Below are 23,916 nucleotides of genomic sequence, written 5' to 3'. Positions count from 1 at the left end.
GGGCTTTATTAACTGCAACACCGCGACGTCATCAAGCGGTTAATTTTAATTTGCTTAGCTAGAGCGTCTGAAGAAAAGGGGCGCTTGGCGAGGGCATTTGTGGTTACGTAGCGGTCAGGGGGGGTCTATTAATTTGTAAAACCACATTCCGAGATCGGCAAGGACCGCCCCGGCCCTGTTCTATAACCGCTGTGAGCGTAAGGCCCGGCAGCTGTGAGGGGCGGTTAGAGAAGAGCGAGCGGGCGGGGCTGGCACGTGCTGAAGGGCGAGGCTGGGACTTTCCGCGAAGGAGGAAAGACGGCGGGAAGGTCTCCTTTTTATAAACGAAGACCGAGGAGTAGTTTCGGTTGCTCTAGAAAAAGTTATGTCGGCCTCCAATAAAATCCGGAGTTGCTTCAAGAGCACATTTTGCTGCCCTTTCGCAGGTGACTATATAATCGGCCTCTCTTTTTCTTCCAGGCAGGTTGAGCTTATTTCTGCTGGTCTGTGTTTATGCCTTTCTCTAAAACCTGTTTAGCTAATGAGGTGTCTTAGCCTCCTCAAGACTGTTTTGGGTCATTGTTCCCTTGTTGGGGGATGAACGAGCTCTCCTTTTGAGACTGCCGCTATGTTGCTCTTACCCCAGCAGATATTACTGTATTAGTAGTAGTCACCTTCCCAGGAATCTGAGTGTATCACATCGGAAGACATGCATCTGTATTTGTGCTGTAATTAGAGCTGGCTGGGGTGGGGCGATGAGCAGGGATGACTTCCCTGACTCCTGCCCTGGAAGCCCTATCATAAGAACCTGCCATACTGGGTCAGACCAAGGGTCCATCGAGCCCAGCATCCTGTTTCCAACAGTGGTCAATCCAGGCCATAAGAACCTGGCAAGTACCCAAAAACTAAGTCTATTCCATGTAACCATTGCTAATGGCAGTGGCTATTCTCTAAGTGAACTTAATAGCAGGTAATGGACTTCTCCTCCAAGAGCTTATCCAATCCTTTTTTAAACACAGCTATACTAACTGCACTAACCACATTCAGCACTATGATAATACCTGTTACAGGGCTCAACTGCTGTCCATTCGCCGTGGGCTCTTCACTCGCCTTAGGTCAGGCCTGGTGGCAATGCCCAGTGCAAGAGCCTTTCCTCTGGTACATGGCAAGTTGCGGGAAATCTTTGTTATTAAATGCCACCGGTCTAGGAACTTCTAGGAAGGAAGTGTGGGGAAAAAATTCTGTTTCTAACCTTCTAGAACCATTTTGCCTTAAAAAGGAGTCACTTAACTGTGTCTTAAAAAAAAGAGCCAACAAGCTCTTATAATGGGGAATGATGGCACTTAACATAGAACACAGATTAGATCAGAGCTTCCCAAACGGGGGTCACAAAAACTCCAGCCGGGGTCACAAATGCCTCAAAGGGCAGTCCTCTCCAGACATAACCAGCAGCAGAAGTAGTGGAAATCAGCATGGGATTTTTGAGCTAGCATGCTCTCAGGTCCTGCCCTCTCTTGAGTTTCCACATTAACAGGCAGCCATGTGTGAGGAGGACTGGGGCCACTGCAGGGCCTGTGAGCTCTTACTAGCTCACAGATCCTGTGCTGACTTTCATTACTAATGCTGCTGCCAGTTGCAGTTCAACATCAGGCATTGGACCAGCCATTGGGGAAGAGTGGACAGAGTGCACAGGTCTGTGCAGGTTGTCACTACTTCTTTATCCTTTCCCATCGCTGAACTTAAGAGAAAAATGTTGCCCCCTGTCACCAGCCTGCCCTCTCTTCCCACTAGTTGTCGTCCACTTATCGCCTGAGACTCAAAGGAAAATGTTGCTGCTGATCCTAGTCAAGGGGATGTTTGAAGGGAGGGCTCAGATACAGGAAGGGTTGGATCAGTGGGAGAGGGATTGGTTGTGGAAGGTGAGGGGGGGGGGGTGTGCAAAAGAGGAGCTAGGGTTGAGAGTATCAACTGGAGGGGTAATGAGAGGAAGGGGATGACAGATGATCAATGGGGGTTACAAAAATGGTTTGGCAGTGAGAGATTTAGTGGGTGAGCAATAGGCTAGGCTGGGAAGGGGAGAGGAACTGGGCGATGTAAGAGGGGATTAGCTGGAGGGGCAGAGGTTGAGAGGCCCTCTGGAGGTTGACAGAGGGGATTGTTGGAGGTGACCCCCCAGCTAATTAGGTTTGGCTGTCGTCTGGGGTCGTGTGAATTTTCAAGTGCTAAAATGAGGTCACATTGGCTAAAAGTTTGGGAAACCCTGGATTAGATAGTTTTATGAAGTGGGGTAAGGCGGATGCACTGCTTCTCAGTACTGCTGTGGTGACCAGAAGTGCATGGTTAGTGGTTACTAGGTTGCTCTATATTAATGTAAAGCATCTCGTCTCTCTAGATGTAGCCAAATTGACCATCTTTGGTATGGTTTCCAGCTAGCTAGTGTGTGCAGGTGACCTGTTTAGGTTTAGTGTGCTGGTTTTAGTACATCTAAACACTGACCAAGGAGTTTATTGATGAAATACTTAGTTGCAGATAGTTGGTGTTATAGTGGTGTGCAGCAGAGATAATGTCCTTCTTGTAGGCATACTGCTTTCTTTTGAGCTAGTCTCCAGTTGTGTGTAGATTTTTTTTTCCTCATAGCCCAGTAATGAGCTTACCTAATAAACTAAGATGTTGAGTAGGATCTCAGTCTCTCAAGGCTACTGCTAATACACTTTTTTTTTTGCATTGCACTGAAGAGCTTCGTTCTGGCATTCATAGGGGCTGAAGTAATAAGACCTATGCTGAAATCCATGCTGATTTTTCTGCACAGATTTTTGTTGGGGTGTGTGGCAAAAACCAGCAGAAGCATTGGATGATGTAATGGCTGTGTATGCTAATTGGACATGCACATAAAATGTGTGCATACCAAATATACGTGCCATAATGTGCTCGGTAACATGCTAATGGCCCTATGCAGTAAAACACGCAAACATCCATGTGGACACCTATCAGCGTGTGAGCGCTTGCAATTGACTCTTGGGGTAGAAGTCTTTCCTTTTTTTTTTTTCATTTTTTTTGAAAAAATGAATAATTAGTGGTTCAGAAGTTGATGTGAAGGTGAGTAGAGCAATATCTAACCCCTTTGATCGGACTTTGGCCTCCGGCAAGAGCGTGAAATGCAGATCGTGATTCTACCTCATTGAGAAGCTTCCTTCTCTCTCTACCCATTCCATTAGCTGCTTGGCTGACCCACAAAAGCATCAAAAAATGGTCTTCACACCAGCACTTTCACTCACGTCCTGCCCTGACCCAGGTGCTAAAAACCTGCACTAACTCAGTCTCCCTGCTAGTGTAGTTTCCTGCATTGCCCATGAATAATTGCCTCCTTTGCATGCCACTAGCATGCACACGCGCAGAAAAACCACGGGTCTAGTGCACTTGTATGTGCTTTTTTTTTTTTTTCGTGCCCAAAACACTTATTACAATCCCGTATAGGGTTGTGCACGTGTTGGAGTACCCAAATCTGCGGCAGCTTTAGCACACCTTATTTAATCTGCCCCTATAGGGTGTAATGTATAGGCAACATATCAGGGTGTGCTTGGAAGCTTTTTAATTGAGCTGGTAGTGTCCAATACAATTGGGACTACTCTTCTTCTTTTACATTGCCTTAGTCTCTGATCTCTCTTGGTACAGAATAGTTGCTTGGTAGTAACATGTCCATTAACAATGCTGCTGTTGTGGTTTTCTTCTTCACCACTCAGTCCAGTTTTCTGGCATCAAGGTCTCGTCCAGGTAATTACAACTTCATTCTCTGCAATTTTGTTAGGGTCATGATCCTAGCATTTTGGTTTTTTTTTTCTGGTACGAAGATGTTAATACGTCCAGTAGATGAGTCTACTGGTCCTGTGTGTTCTGATCCTGTGTGATCTTTATTTTCTGTTCATTCTGTGAAAGAATGATGCAATGTTTCCTTTCATTTATGCACGAGCAGCTGCCTCTTCTACATACCTACTTAAATGCTAGCTTCCATACTGTAGTACTGGTGTATAAAATCATTAACCTCCTCAAAAAGAAATATACTGGGTTTGCTTCCCCTTATTCCTTTTTGACTGTCCCTATGCCAGAGGTTCATGAGCTGTCTTGGAAACAAATACATTAAAGCAAAAATGTTAATCTATATTTTTTCACTTATAGAGCCTGATGTAATAAACAGAATAGTATTTTAGACCCATAGCTAACATGGTACTCTTGTGTCCAGTATGTTAATGTAAAGTGTGAATCTGATGTCTGAGACCAAGCTCCATATGTGTAAACAGGGGGTCCCTGTGACCAAGAGGAGGAAACTGCAGCAGTTCCCCCTTCTGTACTGTTGGTCTTCCTGGCGCCTGGATGCCATGATTCAACTTTTCTGCTAGTAAACGATTTATGGCAGCATGAAAAAGAACAGCAGGTCTGTGTGGGCTAGAAGGAAGGTTGGATCTGAAACGAACAGATGGGGAGCAGGACTCAGCAGCTCATGGCTGGCACCTGAAACAAATCCTGATGTTCAGTCCAGCATGGAGTCACCTGACCATTGTTTTAGTGTCTCTAGGCTGAGATGGGGTTATTTACTGCATTCTCACATGTCACATTAGCAAAGCATATAACAAGCCTATCTTTATAGTCACTTCTGCTCTGCAGAATTCAGCATTGCCTTTGCCCTATCCACAGCTTGGATATGTTCTGTGATTGGCTGCCAAGAATGACCTGTAAAATAAACTTCTTGCATAAAGTTGGGAGAGGGTCAGACTTTTGTTTATCTGCTTTAGTACGTCTCTCCTAGATACTAAGAGCCAATAGCAATACTGGTTCCCTGAAGGTACCCAGATCAGTCCAGACTCCTGGGTTTTGCTTCCTTGCCAGCTGATGGAGACAGGTTTCACTGACACTGTACATAACCCAGTGTACCACCTGCAGTCTCTCAGTATTTCTGTCTCCAGCAGATGGTAGATGGTGTAAAACCTGAGGTCTGGAGAGAGAAAAAGAATGAGATTTCTGGATTCTCCCAGGGGGTTGTGAGGTCCTGGTGGAGCCATCCCCCCTGGTTTGAGACAGACGAGCAGGGGGGAGTGGATCTTCTAATAGCTCAGTCTGCTGGTCCAGATCCTTTATCCCCATGAAAAAGCGGTAGAACCTGCTGGCAGTTCTGCACTGCGCGCCCAGTGGAAAAGGGAAGCTTCCCTCTTATACGGTTTGAGCTGGGTTGCTAAAGTTTGGCAAAAGGAGCCTGATAATAGCCAGTGGCCTGGCTTTTTTTTTCCTGATCTGCCATGCAGGCTGCACTCCTGGAACCTGAACCTCTGCACCAAAGGAAAAATATTGGTTTCTATGTATCATTTTGTTCTAGAGTTTAACTTTAATTTAAAAAAAAAAAAAAAAGAGGGATCTGTGCAGCAGTGGGCTTCCAGGGGGGAAACTACCTCAACAGCTTCTCTGCCTGGAGAGGAGACCGGGTGTTGGCTCCATGGCACTGGGGGACTATTCCCCTGTTTGCTGTTGAGGTGCTGGTGATGCAGGGAGGAACAGTGTGTACGTGCAGCAAAAGTGCTTGGGGGAGGGGGGTCTGCGTCAAGCATGACCTCACTGGTAGAAAAAGCCTCACGGGTGATAGGCTTTAGCTCTGAGGCTTTCTCTATCAGCACGGAAACTGCATCCATTTTCTATTCCCTAGCAGCTTTGGCGAGAGAGGCAGGGGAATCCCATCCTCAACTGTCTCCAGTGGTTCCCTGTCCCTCAGCGAGGCACTTTGTACTGAGGAGTCGTCTCTGGTTCTGTAGAGGTCTCCTGCCGGTTTTAACTCACTTATGTGCAAAGTGTGTTTAGCGGGATGCTGGCTCTTGGCCCCAGTCTTCATGGATTCTCGGCCAGTCAAGAGGCCTAAGCTGTTGAGAAGCTCTTCAGGCAATGATTTTCGGTGCCGCTGAAGGTGCAGGCAGCCTTTGCTTAGCCACATAGTAGTCTATGGCAGTGGTTCTTTTCCCACATGTGTAGGTGTGTGCGTGCATTCTTGCCAGATGGCAGTTGCATGCACAGGGACGTCTGCACATAAGGCAGTGGCCTAGATTTAAGCGCATACATCTGCGACCTAGACTTGACTGCATATTTGCGCAGCTATTTGTGCGCATACAACCGCAACCTAGTCTTGACTGCATGTTTATGCACATCCTGGACGGGTGTGCATGTATGCCCAGGTGGTATTGGTGTGCACACAGAAGCCTGCCTAGAGCAGAAGTTCAAGAGAACTAGATGCAGGGGACTAACAGATCTAAGCACCTTGCTATCTGTGAGACTTGCTGTCTGATAGAAATTCAGACCTTCCTCTCTTTGTGTCATTACTGTTTAGATGCTCAAAGCGATTTGACTACTATAGCTTTTGCCTATGTTGGGACATCCCCATGGCCTGTGGAGTAGGAGACGAGGCAATGATTAGTTCTCCTTTCTTGTTCCCGAGGGCAGAAGCTTCCTTGAGAGGTTGGAGAGAGCAAGTTTGGGCCTATGGACTGCGGTATACATCCATCCTCTGGAATGTTTCTAGGGCCTGCAGACCTTTCTGCAGGGGTGCCCAGTGAAAGCGAAGCAACCTACTAAGTAGGGATTATGTGCTTGGGCCTCCCATTTGACAGTCATGGTGGGCAAATGCCATAGGGAGGTTGTCCCTGGTAATGTTCAAGGGGGTGTGGTTCATGAGACATCGAAGGATTCCAATGGGGAATTGGCTTTCTCACTTCTAGAAGAGGGAGAAATTGCATATGATTGAGAGCCGCTTTGGACTCTGTTCTGATTTTGGGTTTTGTTTTTTTTTCGCAAAGATGTCTTGCTGAGTTTAACCTGAATATGCTTAGTGTGGCCCAAGGTCAATTTTAAGTTAAGCATTCTGTTTCTTTTCCCTCGTATCCAATTCAAGAGAGATTGGATTTAAAGGTAAATGCAGCTCTCAAGTCTCCCTCATTTCCGCATGGAAACTCTTTGAGATCCAACTCTTGAAGTCTGTCATAGCAGCAGTATGCAAGGAGAGTTCTTGGCATCTCTTGCCTTGATAGAGGTATATCTGCACATAGCCATCGGGCCGGAGCACCAGAGATTCCTGAGGTTCATGGTCCTAAAGGAACATTTTCGGTTTCAAGCCCTTCCCTTCGACTGGCGTTGGCTCCATGTACCTTCACCAAGGTGATGGTGGTGGGGGCAGCTGCATTGCAAAAGGAGGGTGTGTTGATGTATCCGTAGCTGGATGACTGGCTTATTCATGCAAAGTCAAATGACATCTGACAATCAGTAAAAAAAAGGTACCAATGTGCTTGAAGTTTGTAGGATGGATGATGAACTTAGCAATGAGCCATTTAGTCCTCTTACAAACGCTGGAGTTTCTGGGAGCTCTGTTCTCCATGCTGGCAGAGAGAGTGTTTTCTCATGGAGAGCGTACTGAAATTGCAGAGTCAGATTAGGTTTCTCCTAGAACTTTCAGTGCCCAGGATCTGGGACTATTTACAGGTCTGGGTTCTATGGCATCGACATTGGAATTAATGCATTGGGCATTCACACATGTGGCCTCTACAGGGGGCTCTTCTCCCACTGCAATCCATTATTGGAAGAGTTTCATCTTCCTCTTCCATTAAAGGGGGAAGCCAGGGACAGTCCTCCTTGGTGCTTACTTGCACCAATCTTGTGTGGTATGGAATTGGAGATTCCGAATTGGGTAATGGTCACCACCAATGCAACTGCCTCTGGATGGAAGGTGGTGTGGCAAGATCAGTCAGCGCAGGACCAGTGGTCGAAACAGGAGGCAGCATGGCCTATCAGTTGGTTAGAGATGAGAGCAGTGCATTTCACGTTGCTTGCCTGTCTGACAAGGTTATGTGGCCATCCAGTACGGATCCTATCAGACAATATGACTAACTACAACTGTCAAGGTGGAACCAAGAATTGGGCAGTGGCTCGAGATGCCTAGGAGTTGATTCTCTCTAGGCAGAGCAACACTTGGAGCAGCTGGAAGCATCTCACGCTGGAGTGAACAACGTTCAGGGGGATTTTCTCAGTCGGAAAAAGTTAGGTCCCGGGGAATGGGAGCTGTCAGAGGCAGCAATGTCTCTTTCATGGAAAATGGGGATATCCTGACCAAAGAGAATACAAAGGTGTTGCAGTTTTACAACCCATGAACAGAACACTGTACAAAAGAATTGGAGCGCTGATGTTGCCGTGGACTCGAGGGATTCTTCTGTCTTCCCTATGGTGGATAGAAAAACAAATATCCAGGCAACATGATCCTGGAAGCTCCAGAGTGGCCACATCGACCATGCTTCCCAGATCAGATAACATGGCCTTAGACGGGCCCCTGAGATTTGGACATCGGTTGGGTTTTTGTTTTTTTTTTCCCACCAGGGCCCAATATTTTGGGGTCAGGTGGCCCCCTTCTGTCTTGTGGTTTTGCTTCTATGAGGAGATAACTGAGATGGAGCTGATATTTTGAAGTAGTTAGTTATTTCCACTTCTACATCCATCAAGTATGTGCAGATTTGGAGTATCGGAGTCCTGATCTGTTGTTGACTGAGTGCAGCCTTAGTCTATTCAGGCTACAGTGTTGCATATTTTGGCTTTTCTACAGCAACGTTCTGGTCAAGGGACTGGCCTTTAACTCAAGAGTGTCCAGGTTATCTCCAGGGTAAGGTGCAAGGGTATCCTCTGTCCACACATCCAGATGTTCTATGGTTCCTTCAGATGTGGAACATTTATCCATCTTGGAATCTGAATCTAGTCCTTAGAGGATTATGTGAGGCTCAGTTTGAACCACTGAAGCGAGCTATAGTTTTCTTAGTGGATATTTGTTCAGCCAGGAGTATTTTGGAGCTCCAGGTGCTTTCGTGTTCAGATCCCTTCCTACAGGTGTCGGATTTGGGGGTATCTTTATGCATGGTGCCTTATTTTCTGCCTGATGTAGTCTCTGCATTCCATCTTACAGTAGAGCTTCCAGCTTTTATGGATTTGGATTAGTCTATGCCTCACACAGGGGAGCTTTGGCTCTTAGATTGGAGGCATTCATTATTGAGGTATCTAAAGATCACTTATGATTTCCATAGATCTCATCACTTTGTACTGTGGAGAGGTGCAAAGAAGGGAAATAAATCATTTAAGGCTACAATAATGCTGTAGTTGCAGGAAGCAATTGAGTTGACTTAAATTTCTAAGGAGCACACGCTGCTGGGGGGTTTAGGGGTGCACAACACATTCTCAGGCAATTTCCTGGGCTAAGTCACAGCAGGCGTCTCTGCATGAAATTTGCTAGGTAGCAACTGGGAAGTCATTGCCCACTTTTGCTAGGCATTATTGTTTGGATGTCGGAGCTCTGGCTTCCATGTGCTTTAGTGAGTGTTCTAGGAGTGAAACTCTCCAGGTCCCACCCACATTAAGGGGAACTTAGGTACATCCCAGGAGTCTGGACTGATCTGGGTATGTACAGGGAAAGAAACTGGTTTTTGCCTACTAATTTTCGTTCTGTAGTACCACAGATCAGTCCAGAAACCCACCCATTTACTTGGGGGTAGAGTGCACCGCTCATACTGTTGCTTTGTATCTAGTGCGGAGTTGTTAGAGGTTTTCAATGCTGATAGCTTATGTTAAATTTGGGAAACTAGTTTTCCATAGCCTTTTGGGCAGTTTCCCCTTCTTTCTGCTTGTTGGATGGGAATGAGTTTGCTTAAACTTTTGGTTGTTGCTATCATCTTGGCTTGGGTCCAGGTCAATACTGAGGGACTGCAGTGGCAGACTGGATTATGTACAGTGTCAGTGAAACTCTCTCTTCATCTGCTGGCAGAGAAGCAAAATCCAGGAGTCTGGACTGATCTGTGGTACTACAGGAATAAAAATTACCAGGTAAGAACCAATTTCCTATCCTTTTTTCAGAAGAAAATTAAAACCTGGTTTGATTGTGTGTTGTAGATCTGTCGGAAGCAGATGAAGGGCAACAGCGAGTGCTGGAGGGTAACCAGAGGTGTCCTGCTTCAACAGACAAGAGCCCTCAGGTATGAAAGGAGGGGAATAAGGGCATACATGAAAGCTCCTCTTGGCCTGCGTGCATGGCTTAACTGTAAATGTGCTGTATCTAGTGAGATATCTTACATTGGACGTCCAGACTTCTCCTCAGGCTGCTACACTGAACAAGAGTGTTACCAATTGTCCTGCAGTACAATTTCCCCCTTCCTTCCTCCTCCAAGTGAGAAACCTGCTCTGTGGCCACCAGATGTCACCAGCCACCTTCTGAGAACCTTCTCCGGCAGTGGCAGTACATGTTTTATCTCCTGAATGCACCTAATTTGCCTTAACTCTCTTCCCCTCCTGTTCTTTGTTCTCCTGATCCTGTAACACACTATCTTCATAATGTTGAGTGCAACCTCCTCTCTCACACTGCCTTGTCCACCCTTCCAATAGTCTAGGCCTTGATGAGGCAGGTGAGGGATGTCTGCTGTATGGTCCTCCCTTTTCTAAATGGGAGACTGCTGTGATGACTTCCTATAGTGGCTATCTGGGGTCCTATGTACTAAAGGGTTTCCCCATATTTGAGTGCTTTAGTACATCTGGTCATTGAGCTGAAGATGTACTGGTAATTGCAATCCTGACTAGAGTTTCATCCCATGTGGCTTCTACTGTGTGTCTTTTTTTTCCCCATCTCCAGGCTGATGATTTATTGCACTGCAGCCTGGAACTTCCTTCCAGAGCAGATTGGAGCATGTCATATCAAAAGCCATTGCAGGGTGAGCTTTCATTTGTCTCCCAAGCTTGCTAATTCTTGTCTAACAACTTGACTTTAACTTGATGTCTTGTGTATTTTCTTACGGATGATAACTTGGCAGATAAACAAGTTTCATATCCTATCTGCTGGTCAGGTCCTGGATAGCAAATTCCTGTTTTCAGATGTGTAGGATATGTTTACAGCATGGAATTGTGGAATTCTTAATTCCACCCCATCTCTTGGGAGGGTGGAGGGTTGCTAAAACAATTCCTTTGTAAGGGAGCCTTCTATAGTGAAATAAGCTTGGTGCCATGGAGGATGGGCAAGGCAAGCCTGCCATGAACTACCTTTAGTGTTGTCTTAACACCAGAACTGAAATTATCTATCTGTAGAAGCAGTGAGAAAACAGGACATGATCTACCTGTTGGAAAGAGGGGGGAAAACTCCAGGGCCTGTCTTCTTGGGGCAAATGATTTCTTGCCCAAGGCAGGGCATAAATGACTGTGTTAAATCATTTTGAAGACCAGCAGGAGTCGGGGGAGGAGGCAGGTCCATGCAGAGTGTGTGACTGGGTAGAAGTACTTTTCACATGCTGCATTTGACTTTACAACAAGGCTTATATTTCTTGAAATATGAGCCAAGGCAGATCTGACTCTTTCAGAGCTTGAAGAAGAGCTGAACTGGTCTCTGAAGAGAAACAAGGAGCTGACCTGCCGTGTCCATGAGCTGGAGGACTTCCTATGTTTAAAGGTACTAGGAGGAGGGGGGGGGGGGGAGACTGCTTCAGGACAGTGGGGTGCATTGGCAGATCTGTGTGCCAGGAGGGGTGCTGAGGTGCAATTATTGAACTGTAAGGGAGGACGGTGAAATCTACCTTTCTGTAATCACTTTCCCTGTACATACCCAGATCAGTCCAGGCTCGTGGGTTTTGCCTCCCTTCCAGCAGATGGAGACAATTTTACTGACATTACCATATAACCTAGTGTGCCACCTGCAGTCCCTCATATTTCTCTCTCCAGCAGATGATGGATGTGCAAAACCTGCAGTCTGTACTTGGTTTAAAAAAAACAAAAAACCCAGGAGAAATTGCTGATTCCTTCATGAGGTTGGTAGGTCCTGATGGGGCCATCTCTCCTGGCTTTGAGGTGGACAAGCAGGGCGTTGGGGACCCTTAGTTGCCAGAGGTTGAAAGCTGTTGGACTGAGCTCCCTCTCCTCCAGAAGGGACAGTGGAGCCTGCTGCCACACTATAGTTCAGGGAAGTGAGCCTTTTTCTAATTCTTTGGTGGTTAAACTTAAAAAAAAAAAAAAAAAAAAAAAAAAAAAAAAGACTTTCAGATGAGAGGGACTCTGTGACCTGCTGGCAGTGCAGGGCTGACGTCTGGGGCTCTGCTTTTAGCTTTTTCCCCCAGGTGACTGCCTCCCACGGTTGGGCAGTTCAAAGGCTTGCCACGTGGCAATAAATGTGTTTGTGTGGGGGACTTGTGTGGGCAGCTCTCTTGAAACTGCCTCTGCTCCTGCTGCCTCCCGGAGGGAGAGGGCAGTTCAGGGGTGGGGGGGGGAGGTGTTTTGAGCAGCAGCGCAGGTCCAGGAGGCTCTTGCCACTGCAGGAAGAGTCGGACCCATTACCCATCAGCATGGGAACAGTGGCCATCTTGGCCACACTAGCATCTACTGCAGGGGGAGGGGGATTTCCCTCCTTCACTGTCCCTAGCTGATCAAAGGCCCAGGGGGGGCCAAGCAGGGGCGAAAGATGACCACCTGGGGGAGGATTCAGATTTTGTGCTTTTAATGCAAAAGGCTTATCTGGCCCGGAAAGCTGTGGGGTGGCAGGGGCTGAAGCATGAGACTTCCTCTGGTCTATGGCCCAAGAAGAGATCCAGAACCACAGGGAGGCTGGGGAATACCAGGGTTCGGCAAGCCTTTGGGAAGCCCTTGCGGAGCACCGTAGTGAATGATCGTCAGAGGATTCTGATTTCTGCATTCCTTCCTGGGGGGCAGGATCTCTTCCACAGGGAAGAATTGGGACCCCTGATCCCCTTGTTTGGCGGAAATAGGAATAAAGATTGGACCCAGTCATATCTGGCTTACAGGGTCCAGCGAAGGCTTCTCCTTTTCATACCACCATCAAGAAATTGGTGGTCAGGGAGTAGGATACTCCGGAGACCGGCCAGAAGGTTGTCCGGGTGATGGATAAATTATATCCTTTACCTGAGGACACGCTGGAACGTTTGCAAGTCCCGAAGGAGGATGCCTCAGTGTCTGCTGTGACTAAGAAGATGACTATTCTGGTGGCCGGTGTGGTGGCTTTAAAGGATCTGCAGGATAGGAAGCTCAAGGTCCATTTGAAGAAGATATTTGAGGTGTCAGCACTCTGCATATGAGCTGTGGTGTGCAGCAGTTTCATACGTTGAGCTTGGCTGAACTGGGCGCAGCAGCTGCAGTCTGACAAGTCTGTGTCCTCCCAGGAGGTGAAGCAGGCTTAGCAGCTTGAAGCTGTGGTAGCCTGTAGCGCTGATGTGATGTATGACCTCATCAGGGTGTCCTCTAGTACTATGATGTTGACCGTCTTGGCGAGGAGACTGCTTTGGTTAAGGAACTGGTCTGTGGATGTTTCACCAAGACTCAGTGTTACCTTTAAGGGAAAGCTGCTTTTTTGGAGGAGCTGATAAAGCATCTGGGAAAGAATAAGGTTCACAAGTTACCTGAAGACAGGCCTAAAGGGGTGAGGAATTCCTCTTCTGGATGCTTTAGGTTCTGAGGGAACAGTCTTTTTTGCCAAGGAAGGCCTTAGACAGGGGTTCAGAGGCAAGCCTAGAAGAGGCAGCAGTCCTGGAACCAATCCTTTCAAGAAAGAAAGCTGAACAGGGAGGCATTGCTGCCAAATCAGCACAATGAAGTGAGGCCGGTCTACTCCTCCATCCCTGTTATTGGGGGGGGGTTGGTTGACTAATAGAGTGGGTCTTAAGCGTGATAAAACAAAACAAGGTTATGCTTTAGCACTTGCTCATCTGCTTTGGGATCTGTTTGATCTCCCCTTGCACCTTTGTGGAAAAGAGACTGGTGGGCCAACAGATGCTTGGCGCCGTTGTCCCCATTCCCGTGGAGGAAGAAGGGATAGGACTTTACTCCATTTACTTTATGGTTCCAAAGAAGGAAGGGACTTTTCATCCAGTATTGTATTTGCAAAGGTGGCCTGCTTCTTTAGTCGCAAAGGGAGTCTATGCTTTAGTTGTTCCTTGATCGAGGGACATTCTTCTGTTTTTTTCCACTACGGCTGCTGGTGGGCAAGATATTGAGGCACATGGAGGTTCACCTGGAAGGCGTGATTCAATGTGGGCTCCGAGGCTTTGGTTTGCAGATCTGGTCAGTCTAGCGATAGATGGCCCATTGAGGCTTGCTCATCTCCTCCCAAACCTTGAGTCAAGGTCCTATATTTTCGAATCAGGCTGCTTGCTTCTTTCTCATGGCCTGGCTTTTGAGAGGAAATGCTTAAGGGCCAAAGGTTACTCTGAGGATGTTTCTACTCTTTGGGGGGGGAGCTAGGAAGTCTTTCACCTCCTTAGTGTATGTGAGGGTCTGGAAGGTATTTGAGGATTGGTGCATGGAGCAAGGTGGTGTACCTGTGAGCTTCCATAGCAAATATTCTGAATTTCTTGCAAAGAAGTTTGGTCAATGGTTTTTCCTTTTTTTAATTCCCTCAGAGTTTAAGTGGCAGCCTTAGGATGTTTCTGGGGCAAGGTATTTAGAATAATGCTGGCTGAACACCTGGGTGTGGTACATTTTTCTCCATGGAGCAAAGCATTTGCACCCTCCGGTTTAGAAACTGTCCCTCCTGGAGCCTTAACTTGGTTCTGAAAGGCATGTGTGCAGTGCCATTTGAGCCTCTCAAAAGGACTACCATAAAGGATCTGAAGTTGAAGGTGGTTTTCTTGATGGTTTGTTCCGCTAGACGTATCTCGGAGCTTCAAGCCTTATGTAGTCTTTTTTGGGAATTCCAGATTCAGGGGTTTCCTTGAGGATAGTCCCAGCTCTTCTGCTGAAAGTGAAAGGACAGCACCACTTAAGTCAGTTGGTGGAGCTCCCAAATTTGGAGACTTCAGCACCTCATGCAAGGGAGTTGTGGCTTTTGGATGTCAGGCCCACTTTTTTGTGATATCTGGAGGTTGCAAACAGCTTCTGGTTGTTGGATCACATTTTTGTGCTGTGGAATGGTGCAAAAAGAAAAAGGCATCAAAGATCACAATTGTGTGCTGGTTGAAGGAAGCCATTGGCTCCGCATATATCTGTCAGGGGCGCTCTGTACTGGAGGGCTTAAGGGCTCATTCTACCCGTTCCCAGGCAATCTCCTGGGCCAAATGTAAAGTGTCACCGCAGGAGACTCGTAGGGCAGCTACTTGGAAATCTTTGCGCACCTTCGCCAGACATTATCGTTTGGATGTTTAGGCCCCAGAAGCCAGCAGTTTTGGGGAGAGTGTGCTTTGAGTGGAACTCGCATGGTCCCACCTTGGTTAGGGAAGCTTTGCTGTGTCCCAGGAGTCTAGACTGATCTGGGTACATACAGGGAAAGGAAAATTGGTTCTTACCTGCTAGTTTTCATTTTGTAGTACCACAGATCAGTCCAGAGTCCTGCCCGGTTGCTGTAGGGAGTTCAGGAAGAGTCTGCTCTATCTTTTTAGTCTTTCACATGTTTTAAGTGAATTAGCTTATCGGTTCTAAGCTTCCACTTCCCACCGTTCGTTCAGGGGATATTGATTCATGTTTGGGTACAGGTCAATACTGAGGGACTGCAGGTGGCACACTCAGTGTTATGGCAGTATCAGTAAAGCTTTCTGTCTCATCTGCTGGAAGGGGAGGTAAAACCCAGAAGTCTGGACTAAGCTGTGGCGGTACAGGAATAAAAGTTAGCAGGTTAGCACCAGTCTTCCTATAGATACCACATGGATGGCTGGTAGAGGCATGCCCTGAACACTTTGTCAGTTTTGTGTTTTGTTTTTTTTTGTTTCATGTAGTTAAAATTGGCAACAAAACAGAATTGTTGGGTCTTCCCCCTCCCCCCCCCCCCCCCCCCCCCCCCCCCCCCCCCCCCCCCCCCCCCTTTGCATAGGTTGGTACCATTTTGTTGCATGAGAAGGTATTTCTGTACCTCCATATGACAAAGCATGTCAGAATGGAGCTGGTGAGACCTGAGGCTGGTGCCACTTTCATGCAAGAAAATGTCACCAACCTGTGTGAGTGGGGATTGCTTCTGCTCCTTAGACTTGTAGATAGGGAAACAAATCTGGGAGGGGCTTTCCATCTTCATTTTCCAAATGAAACCACTTTTTGCTTTCAAACAAAAGCCGCTCCCGCCTTTTTAAATTTAAGACTTTAAAAGCTTGCTTTGCCTTAACACTTCTCGCTCTCATATTGAAGGTGGGCGATGCTGGTTCCCAGAGTCTGTTCCGTGACAAGCTGCGGCAGCAGCTGGAACGGTCTGTGAAGGAGAAGAGACAGCTGGAGGGCAGAGCACAGAAGGCAGAGGAGAACATCCGGGATCTGAAACATGAAAGTAAGGGTCTCTAGAGAACACAGGGGGGGGGGAGAGAGATCCTTGAGCATGCACTCCCTCACCTTTCTTGGTGATCAGTGAAGAGTAAGTACTCTAGAAAGAGCATCACTGTCCTGACTACTGGTTTTCTCCATCCTGCAGTTGCTGTGTTACAGAAACGTCTGCAGCAGGCAGAGAATCCATTTCCAGGACTGTCCTCTCCTTCAAGGACACCACCTGTACCACCACCACCGCCGCTGCCACCAGCTACTAGCTCAATCAGGTGGGATTGCTTTATGGACTTCAGGTTGCTGTCAGGGCAGGTGCCTGAGGAGCAGGGATGGCACACTACTTTTTTTTCTCATTCTCCCATAGATCATGCATCTTGGTGACTCAGAGGCCAGTGAGTGTGTGGAATGCACTGCAAATCCCAGAGGCACATGGAGAGGGGGACAGTCTTGCATCAATGAGTGGTGGGTACTAGTGCACCTGGTGTGATATTGAACAGGTTTCAGGGGCAAGGCCCCAAATGGGTGGCTTGTCAGCTGTCTCTCCCTGTTCCAATATCGGTCTACATAACCCTCTGGGTACAAGACAAACTTTGCTTTTCCTTAAAGGAATCTTCCTTTCCACCCTAGATGGCCTTCCTGAAATACCCTGTCCAGAAGCTTCTGGACATCCAGCTGAGAACATATGGCTTCTCTCCCCTTGCTCTCGAGTATCTAAGAGCTGTAGAGATACTCCTTCTCCCCCACCTCACCCATTTCTTCACATGGTAAGGTGAAGAAGGGGCCACTGGCTGAAACACTTTCCCTGAATTATTGCTTTAAAGTGGAGTACTAGCTTTCTGTGGTATGAGCCTCTGCACATCCATGTTAGCAGAGTCTGTAGCAGCTTGCAGTCTTCAGTGGTCTCTCTTTCAAGCTAAAGCATTGCAGCTGTAAGTTCAGATTGAAATGCAGGCTGTTTAATGTGCTGGGCCTGGACTCTTCCTAGGGGGCTCCTTGTGCCTGAAGCCACATGCCATGAGTGAGGTCCTGGAGATGATACGCCATGGTGTCCTGCTGAAGCCAGTCACCTCTAGCAAAAAGGTGAGTCTCCCCTGGGGAAGAAAGATGGGATGGCAGTACCTCCCTTCCCCCCCCCCCCCCCCCACCCCTCTCAAGCTTTTTAGGACAAGTCAGTGTCATCAGATAAGGGAATGTGCTTGCTTTAAGGTACAGAGCGCGTATTGCTCTTTAATGCAGGCACTGGTGCTTTCCACAGTCCTCTTGATGCTCTGGGTATGACCTGGCACACAACCAGTTAATGCCTTCTTGCTGAGACTCTGTAAGAGATCTGGTGCAGGGTGTTTTGATAGTCATGTGTTTCTTCTCCTCCCTTCCCCCCCCCCGGGCCGGTGGTGTAGCTGCAGGTCCTTGTACAAGTATTCTGTCTCAGAAGGGTCTGTGTAAACATTTTGATGTTGGGGGTTCTTTTTTCTCTATCATAGTGACTTATTGTTTTGAAGCAGGCTGTTTCATCAGTGAGTGCCAATGATCCTGAATTGTCTCCAGCCATGGCAAAGTGCATTCAGGAAGGAGGTCAGCAGGAGATACAAGCAGGATCCCAGAACCCTCAACCTGGTATGAATGAATTGGAAGGAAGGACTTTTTTTTTTTCCCCCTGCATCTTCCCCCTCCCCAACCACCACTTAAAAAAAAAGTTTGGTTTTTTATGGGGTAGAGGGGATAGGTGATCTGAGCCTCGTAGGAGGCCTAGAAATGAGTAAAGTTTGTTCAATTTTGCAGATGTTCCTTTAGAGGCTTTTTCTTGCCCTTCACCTCCTGGCCAAGGACACGCCCAGGGAGGTACAGGACCTGAAGAGACCCTGAGCAAGGGATACTTCTGGGACCACAAGAGCCCCTATCAAAGGTAAAGGAGATGGAGAGGGTGGGGAATGCTCTGAAGTACATGGGGTGGGTGCCTGGTAAGTAGGGGAAATAGTTTATCAAGTGTGTCAGTACTTGGAAATCATTTGCAAAGTTTTTGTTCTCTGGGGTGGGATTTTGTTCTTCCACTTCCCTCTAAATCTGAAACTGTAAACTGTTCTGGCTCAAACTTGAATCACCCTTTTAACTTTGAATATTTTTAAGAGATTTATTCTGATATGAACTTTGTTCTTGCTATAGGGAAGTGGAAAGTGATCCTTTGATCAGCCAACGTGCAGATGATATTGATGAAGGTAGTGCTGTCCCTGTGACCATTGACCTTGGGTTTGAAGAACTGTCATCTGTCACCAGTTCTCACAACTGTGAGAGAGCCCCCACAAGCATGGGAGGAAGTGTAGATAATGGCTCCTTGCCTTCCAGCAAAGGAGACTACCTGGAGTCCCGAACTGGGAGCTGCAGAGAGGAGCTTCTTAAGACCCCCTCAGAATGGGGAGCAAAAGTGATGGAGGCATGCATGGAGTTCAGTTTGTCCCCTAATGTATCCCCACCTATTGACCACAAAGCTCAGGATAAAGCAGAGTTTGAAAGAGCTTGGAGCAATGTATCGGCAGTCATTGAGCCTGTGGGCTCCCTGGGCATGTGTCAGCATTCACAGTCTCTGTCACCATCTGCTGCCTCTGGTCCAGGACTTACTGAGAGCAGTCTGCTTAAGGAGGGTGACAAAACTGACCTGAGTGCATGTCCTGAGAGCTGTCAAGTCATGGGACAAACCCTTGATTTTCCTGTGTTCTCCTACCCTTCTGTAACCAATGAGAGCAAGCTAGAGGAGGAACAATGCCAGCTGTTTATACCAACTGAGCAGTGCACAGATCAAAACCCCAAGACCACCTCTGTAGGATGGATGGCGATCCATGATTTGGAAGATGAAAGTGGCCTGAAGAAAGATACAGCTGATGTCCTGGAGGATCTTTCTGCTCACCCATCCTCCCCACACCTGCCTTTCTAGGCTCAATTGCAAGAGAGGGAGAGTAAAGTATGCTGCTGTCTTTTTACCAAATAAGTCCCAGAGAAGACCCTTCATCTGAAGGGAGACAAGTCTTGGTGGAAGATCTTTTTTAGAAGTATTTCTAAAGCATTTTAATGAATTTCAAAAAATTGAATTGGGACCTAGCTGTAAGATAAGAGCTTCTACAGCGGTGGCAAACTCCAGTTCTTAAGAATCACAACCAGATTGGGTTTTCAGGATCTCCACAATAAACATGTATGAGAGAAATCTGCATGTGCTGCCTTCATTTACATGCAGATCCGGCTCTTATATATTCATCATGGATATCCTGATGGCTAGGCCTGTTCGTGGCTCTTAAGGACCAGAGTTGGCAACCCCTGAGTTACTACCACAGGACCTTTTTTCACATCCCTACCCTTATGAACAAAAGTTCTCAAAATAGTCCCACATTTTGAGAAAGGAAGGAGTGTCACTTTTTTATGCAGAATGAGGACATTCTTCACTTTCTGCTAACTTAGGCTGTGTCCAGGGCTTGTCAAACCCACAGTGTGGGGTATGGGAGTCCTTTATGTATCTGATTTGGCTATAGTCCATCGCATCAGGTCCTGGTTTTAAACTTTTGTGTAAATGTTCTGTTTTATGTGATATGCATTTCCATGTTGAATGCTGGATTTATATGAAACTGTTTCTTTAATAAAACTATCTTAAAAAAATCTTACTCTTCTGTTAATCAGAAATTGGGCTACACTTGATTTACAGGAGCAGTGGGAACAACATGCAAACAGCAACATTTACTCCCACTAACCAAAAAATCATAGGACTGCTTGCTTAAATGCTAAGCACAGAACAGATCTGATGCAATGGTTCCCTGTATGTACCCAGATCAGTCCAGACTCCTGGGTTCTGTCCACTCACCAGCAGATGGAGGCAGAGAGAGTTCCAACGGACTCCGCCCCTTCCGTGAGGTGCGCCTACAGTACACCAGTGTTTCTCTGCCTCCAGCAGATGGTGGAGGTGCAAAACCTACAGTCAGGTTCTTAGCCAGTTCAACAAAAACAAATTTTTTTTTTAAGGGTAAGCGGAGTTTAGCCTCTCAGGGAGTTGGCAGGTCCTGAGGGGACCGTCCTCCCTGGTATTTGAGGCTCTTGGCCCAGTTCACTCACCCCGCAAAGCAGAGGACTCTGGTCGTATAAAAATAATTTGTTTTTCTTTCCAAAGTAAATAATTTTTACAGCCTTTTGCTTTGCCGGTTGGACTGCATGCTACCTTTTTTGCTGTTTTGAGCGGTGGGCAGGTTTTTTTTTCTTTTTGGTTTCGTCTTCTCAGCCGGCTTTTTCTTTTTTTTTTCTTCAAGAATGCTGCGCAGGCGAGAGTTTCTCGTGATGGCCTATGCCTACTGCCTCCCTGGGGTGAAGGGATCTTCAGGGGGGCAGCTGGAGGTACCATTTTCTTCCTCTCCGTCAGGCTGCTAGACTGGGACACCCGTATCTTTCTGCTGCAGCCTCTTTCCCGCTTACTGCTTCAACGGAAGCTATTTCAGGCTCTCTTCACACTGCTACCCTTGTGCTGGGGGGAGGGGGGTTTCCCCTCTTTCTCCACAGCAATTAGCCTCTGAGGGAGGTGATTTTTTTGCTAATTCAGCTCCTGCTGGTGAGGAGAGTCCTGAAGGGGACTTCAGACTCCTCTTCGTTTTCTTCAGACTTTATTATGTCTTTTCATACAGCTTACAAGGCCAGAAAGTCCTCTAAAAAGAATCCTGAGGGGATTTCTCTTTCAGTACTACTCTCATAAAGCAGCTTCCAATAGGAACAAATCCTTGTGGGGGATGGGTGTTCCTAAACTTAAACGCTTTTAGGACTCCAGTGTCTCGGCCCTTACCTGATACCTCAGTTAGACCAGGGTGACCCAAGCAATATTCCTCCTCAGGATCCTGATTCTGCTGGCCAGGATCCCTTGCCCTCTCAAGGTCTCCATGTGGTTGAAGGCGATGATCCTAAGGTGGTCCGCCTCTTTAGGAAGGATGAGCTTATTCCTCTCATTCCTGCTATTCTTGAAGAGTTGGGAATTGATTCCCTACCAGAGGATTCTCATATGGGTTCAATTGAACCGGTCATGGTTGGTCTTCGTGTTCCAACTCTTTTCCTTTTCATCTTTCTGTCAGACTTTATTTCGCAAGTGGGACACTCCTGACCTGGGATTGAAGGTTAGCAAGGCCATGGATAAGCTATATCCTCTGCCTGAGGATGCTTTGGACCTTTTACGGGTTCCCAAGGTTGATGCAGCGGTCTCTGCTGTTACCAAAAAGACTACTATTCCAGTAACCTGTACTACAGCTCTCAAAGATCTTCAGGATCATAAGCTGGAGGTTCAACTAAAAAAGATTTCTGAAGTTTCAGTTCTTGGAGTCCAAGCCGCTATGTGCAGCAGTTTCACCTTAAGAGCAGGGCTCCACTAGGTTCAGCTCCTGCAGAATAATTCTTCTCTTTGAGTCCGAAGCTATTCAAGCTGATGCTCTTTGATTTGTTGCATACCTCAGCCAAAGCAATGGTTTCGGCTGTTTCTGCCCGCAGACTTCTCTGGTTAAGATACTGGTCTGTGGATGTCTCTTCCAAAGCTCAATTGGGATCTTTGCCTTTTAAGGGTAGACGTCTCTTTGGCAAAGATCTGGAGGATTTGATTTTTTCCTTAGGAGAAAAGGTACATCGTCTGCCTGAGGATAGGCCCAAGACAAGGGGGTCGTTAACCTTCCAGATCCAGTTTCTGAGGAAATAGCAGGTTTTGCTCCTCCTCCTCTTCAGGTTCTTCTTTTCTGCAACAGTTAGCTAGATAGGACGTCACTATAGGAGACCTGGACCCTCCCAATCTTCTGGTGGAGCGAAAACTTCTCAATGAGATGAGGCCGGTCTGTTCCTCTGTTCCGGTAGTGGGAAACAGATTGTGTTCCTCTTTCGAGGAATGGGCCAAAATAACTTCGGACCAATAGGTTCTCTCTGATAAAACAAGGCTACGCTCTAGATTTTGCACGGCACCCCCGCAACAGTTTTCTCATCTCTCCATGCTCTTACATTCAAAAGTGTCAGGTGGTACGGGACACCTTACATAGCTTAAGAGAGCTCAGGGCCATTGTTCCAGTTCCTCTGCTGGAAAGACGAAAGGGTCGTTATTCAATCTACTTCATCGTGCCCAAAAAGGATGGTACTTTTTGTCCCATTCTAGATTTTAAAAGGGTCAATCTGTGCCTATGAATTCCAAGGTTTTGTATGGAAACCTTAAGAGTTGTCTTGGCATCGGTCCACAAGTTTCTGGCTTCTCTCGACCTGACCGAGGCTTATCTTCATATAGGCATTCGTTCCAACCATCAGAGGTGTTTGAGATTCTCGATCCTGGGGGATCATTTCCAATTTTGCACTCTTCCTTTCAGTCTCGCCACAGCACCCAGGACTTTTACCAAGATAATGGTTATAGTAGCTGCTCAGCTTCATAGGGAGGGGTTATTTGTTCATTCCTACCTGGACAATTGGCTCATTTGAGCAAAATCAGAACATCTGTCACTTGGCTGTATCTAGAGTTCTTCAGCTACTGCAGTTGTTAGGCTGGGTGGGGAAAGTTTTTCTCACGAACAAACTAATCTGCAAAATACAGTGTCAGATTCGGGTACTGTTGTCGGTCTCCTCCCAGAGTTTGGCATTATCTTCAGGTTCTAGGCTCCATGGCTTCCACTTTGGAGTTAGTTCTGTGGGCCTCTGCTCATATGAGACCTCTTCAGTCAGCTTTGCTTTCCCGCTGGAATCCGGTGTCTAACAATTTCACCTTCCCCTTCATCTTACAGACTCTGCTCGTTCCAGTCTCAATTGGTGGCTCCTAACGCAGAATTTGTGTTGTGGAGTAGACCTAGTGGCTCCAGTGTGAAGTAGTCACTACGGATGCCAGTCTATCCGGCTGGGGGGCAGTTTGTCTTGACAAGTCTGTTCAGGGCCAGTGGTCTCCAGAGGAATCTCATTGGTCGATCAATCATTTAGAGACCAGAGTAGTGAGGCTAGCCTTACAGGCTTTTCTACCACAGGAGAAGTCAGAATCCTTTCCGACAAATCAACAACAGTGGCTTATATCAACCGCCAAGGGGGAACAAAGAGCCAACCGATGGTATTCGAGGCTCACCTGCTGATAGCATAGGCAGAACATCTCCTTTGCATTGCAGCGTCTCACATCGCCAGGCTCGACAACATTAAAGCAGACTTTCTCAGTCTCCATTGTCTAGAGCCCAGGGAGTGGGAACTTTCCGAGCAGGCTTTTCATCTCATATGCAAAAAATGGTCCACGCCAAGCATGGACCTGATGGCAACGTTCCGGAACTCCAAGGCTCCACGCTTCTTCAGTCTGTCGGGAGCCAGGGGCAGGAGTAGTAGATGCCTTGGTTCTCTCATGGCCAATGAACATTCTGCTTTGTGTTTCCTCCTTGGTCTCTCATAGGCAAGATTCTTCGGCGCATAGAATCTCATCCATCTGAGGTGATTCCGGAATGGCCATGACGTCCTTGGTTTGCAGACCCTTGTCATACTCGTAGTGGACAGTCCGCTTCATTTTCAGGACCTTCAGAATCTTCTCTGCCAAGTTCCCGTTTGTTTGGAAGAGGCAGATCGCTTCTCTCTAGCAGCTTGGCTTTTGAAAGGCGTTGTTAGAAGGATAAGGGTTATTCTGATGTGGTAGTCACTATAATCTTCTTAGATCAAGAA

The 23,916-nt window shown here is 47.1% G+C and overlaps 1 protein-coding gene across 4 annotated transcripts; it reads left to right on the top strand.

Annotated features, from left to right (window-relative positions):
- The first annotated feature begins 24 nt into the window (after positions 1–24).
- On the top strand, positions 25–19,896 carry LOC115092678. Of its 4 annotated transcripts, none has more exons than XM_029603872.1 (11): positions 25–425; positions 9,928–10,010; positions 10,661–10,739; positions 11,379–11,467; positions 16,132–16,267; positions 16,409–16,529; positions 16,622–16,719; positions 17,243–17,337; positions 17,757–17,871; positions 18,037–18,160; positions 18,418–19,896. In XM_029603872.1, exons 1-11 carry the CDS (start codon positions 365–367, stop codon positions 19,181–19,183), a joined length of 1,767 nt encoding a protein of 588 aa, XP_029459732.1. In that variant the 5' UTR covers positions 25–364; the 3' UTR covers positions 19,184–19,896. The 4 variants fall into 4 exon arrangements, with proteins under 4 accessions (XP_029459732.1, XP_029459731.1, XP_029459730.1 ...); XM_029603871.1 differs by having other exon boundaries at positions 11,364–11,467; XM_029603870.1 differs by having other exon boundaries at positions 11,355–11,467; positions 17,760–17,871.
- The last annotated feature ends 4,020 nt before the right edge of the window (positions 19,897–23,916 follow it).

Source organism: Rhinatrema bivittatum, chromosome 5 (assembly GCF_901001135.1).
Source record: "Rhinatrema bivittatum chromosome 5, aRhiBiv1.1, whole genome shotgun sequence".
NCBI classification, from domain to species: Eukaryota; Metazoa; Chordata; class Amphibia; order Gymnophiona; family Rhinatrematidae; genus Rhinatrema; species Rhinatrema bivittatum.
This window is presented reverse-complemented; position numbering and strand designations above follow the sequence as displayed.

Coding starts and splice junctions, on each gene's coding strand:
- LOC115092678 (XM_029603869.1), top strand. CDS start 365: ATGTCGGCCTCCAATAAAATCCGGAGTTGCTTCAAGAGCACATTTTGC. Junction 10,740..11,354: donor ATATCAAAAGCCATTGCAGG/GTGAGCTTTCAT, acceptor TTGAAATATGAG/CCAAGGCAGATCTGACTCTT. Junction 18,161..18,417: donor CACAAGAGCCCCTATCAAAG/GTAAAGGAGATG, acceptor TTCTTGCTATAG/GGAAGTGGAAAGTGATCCTT.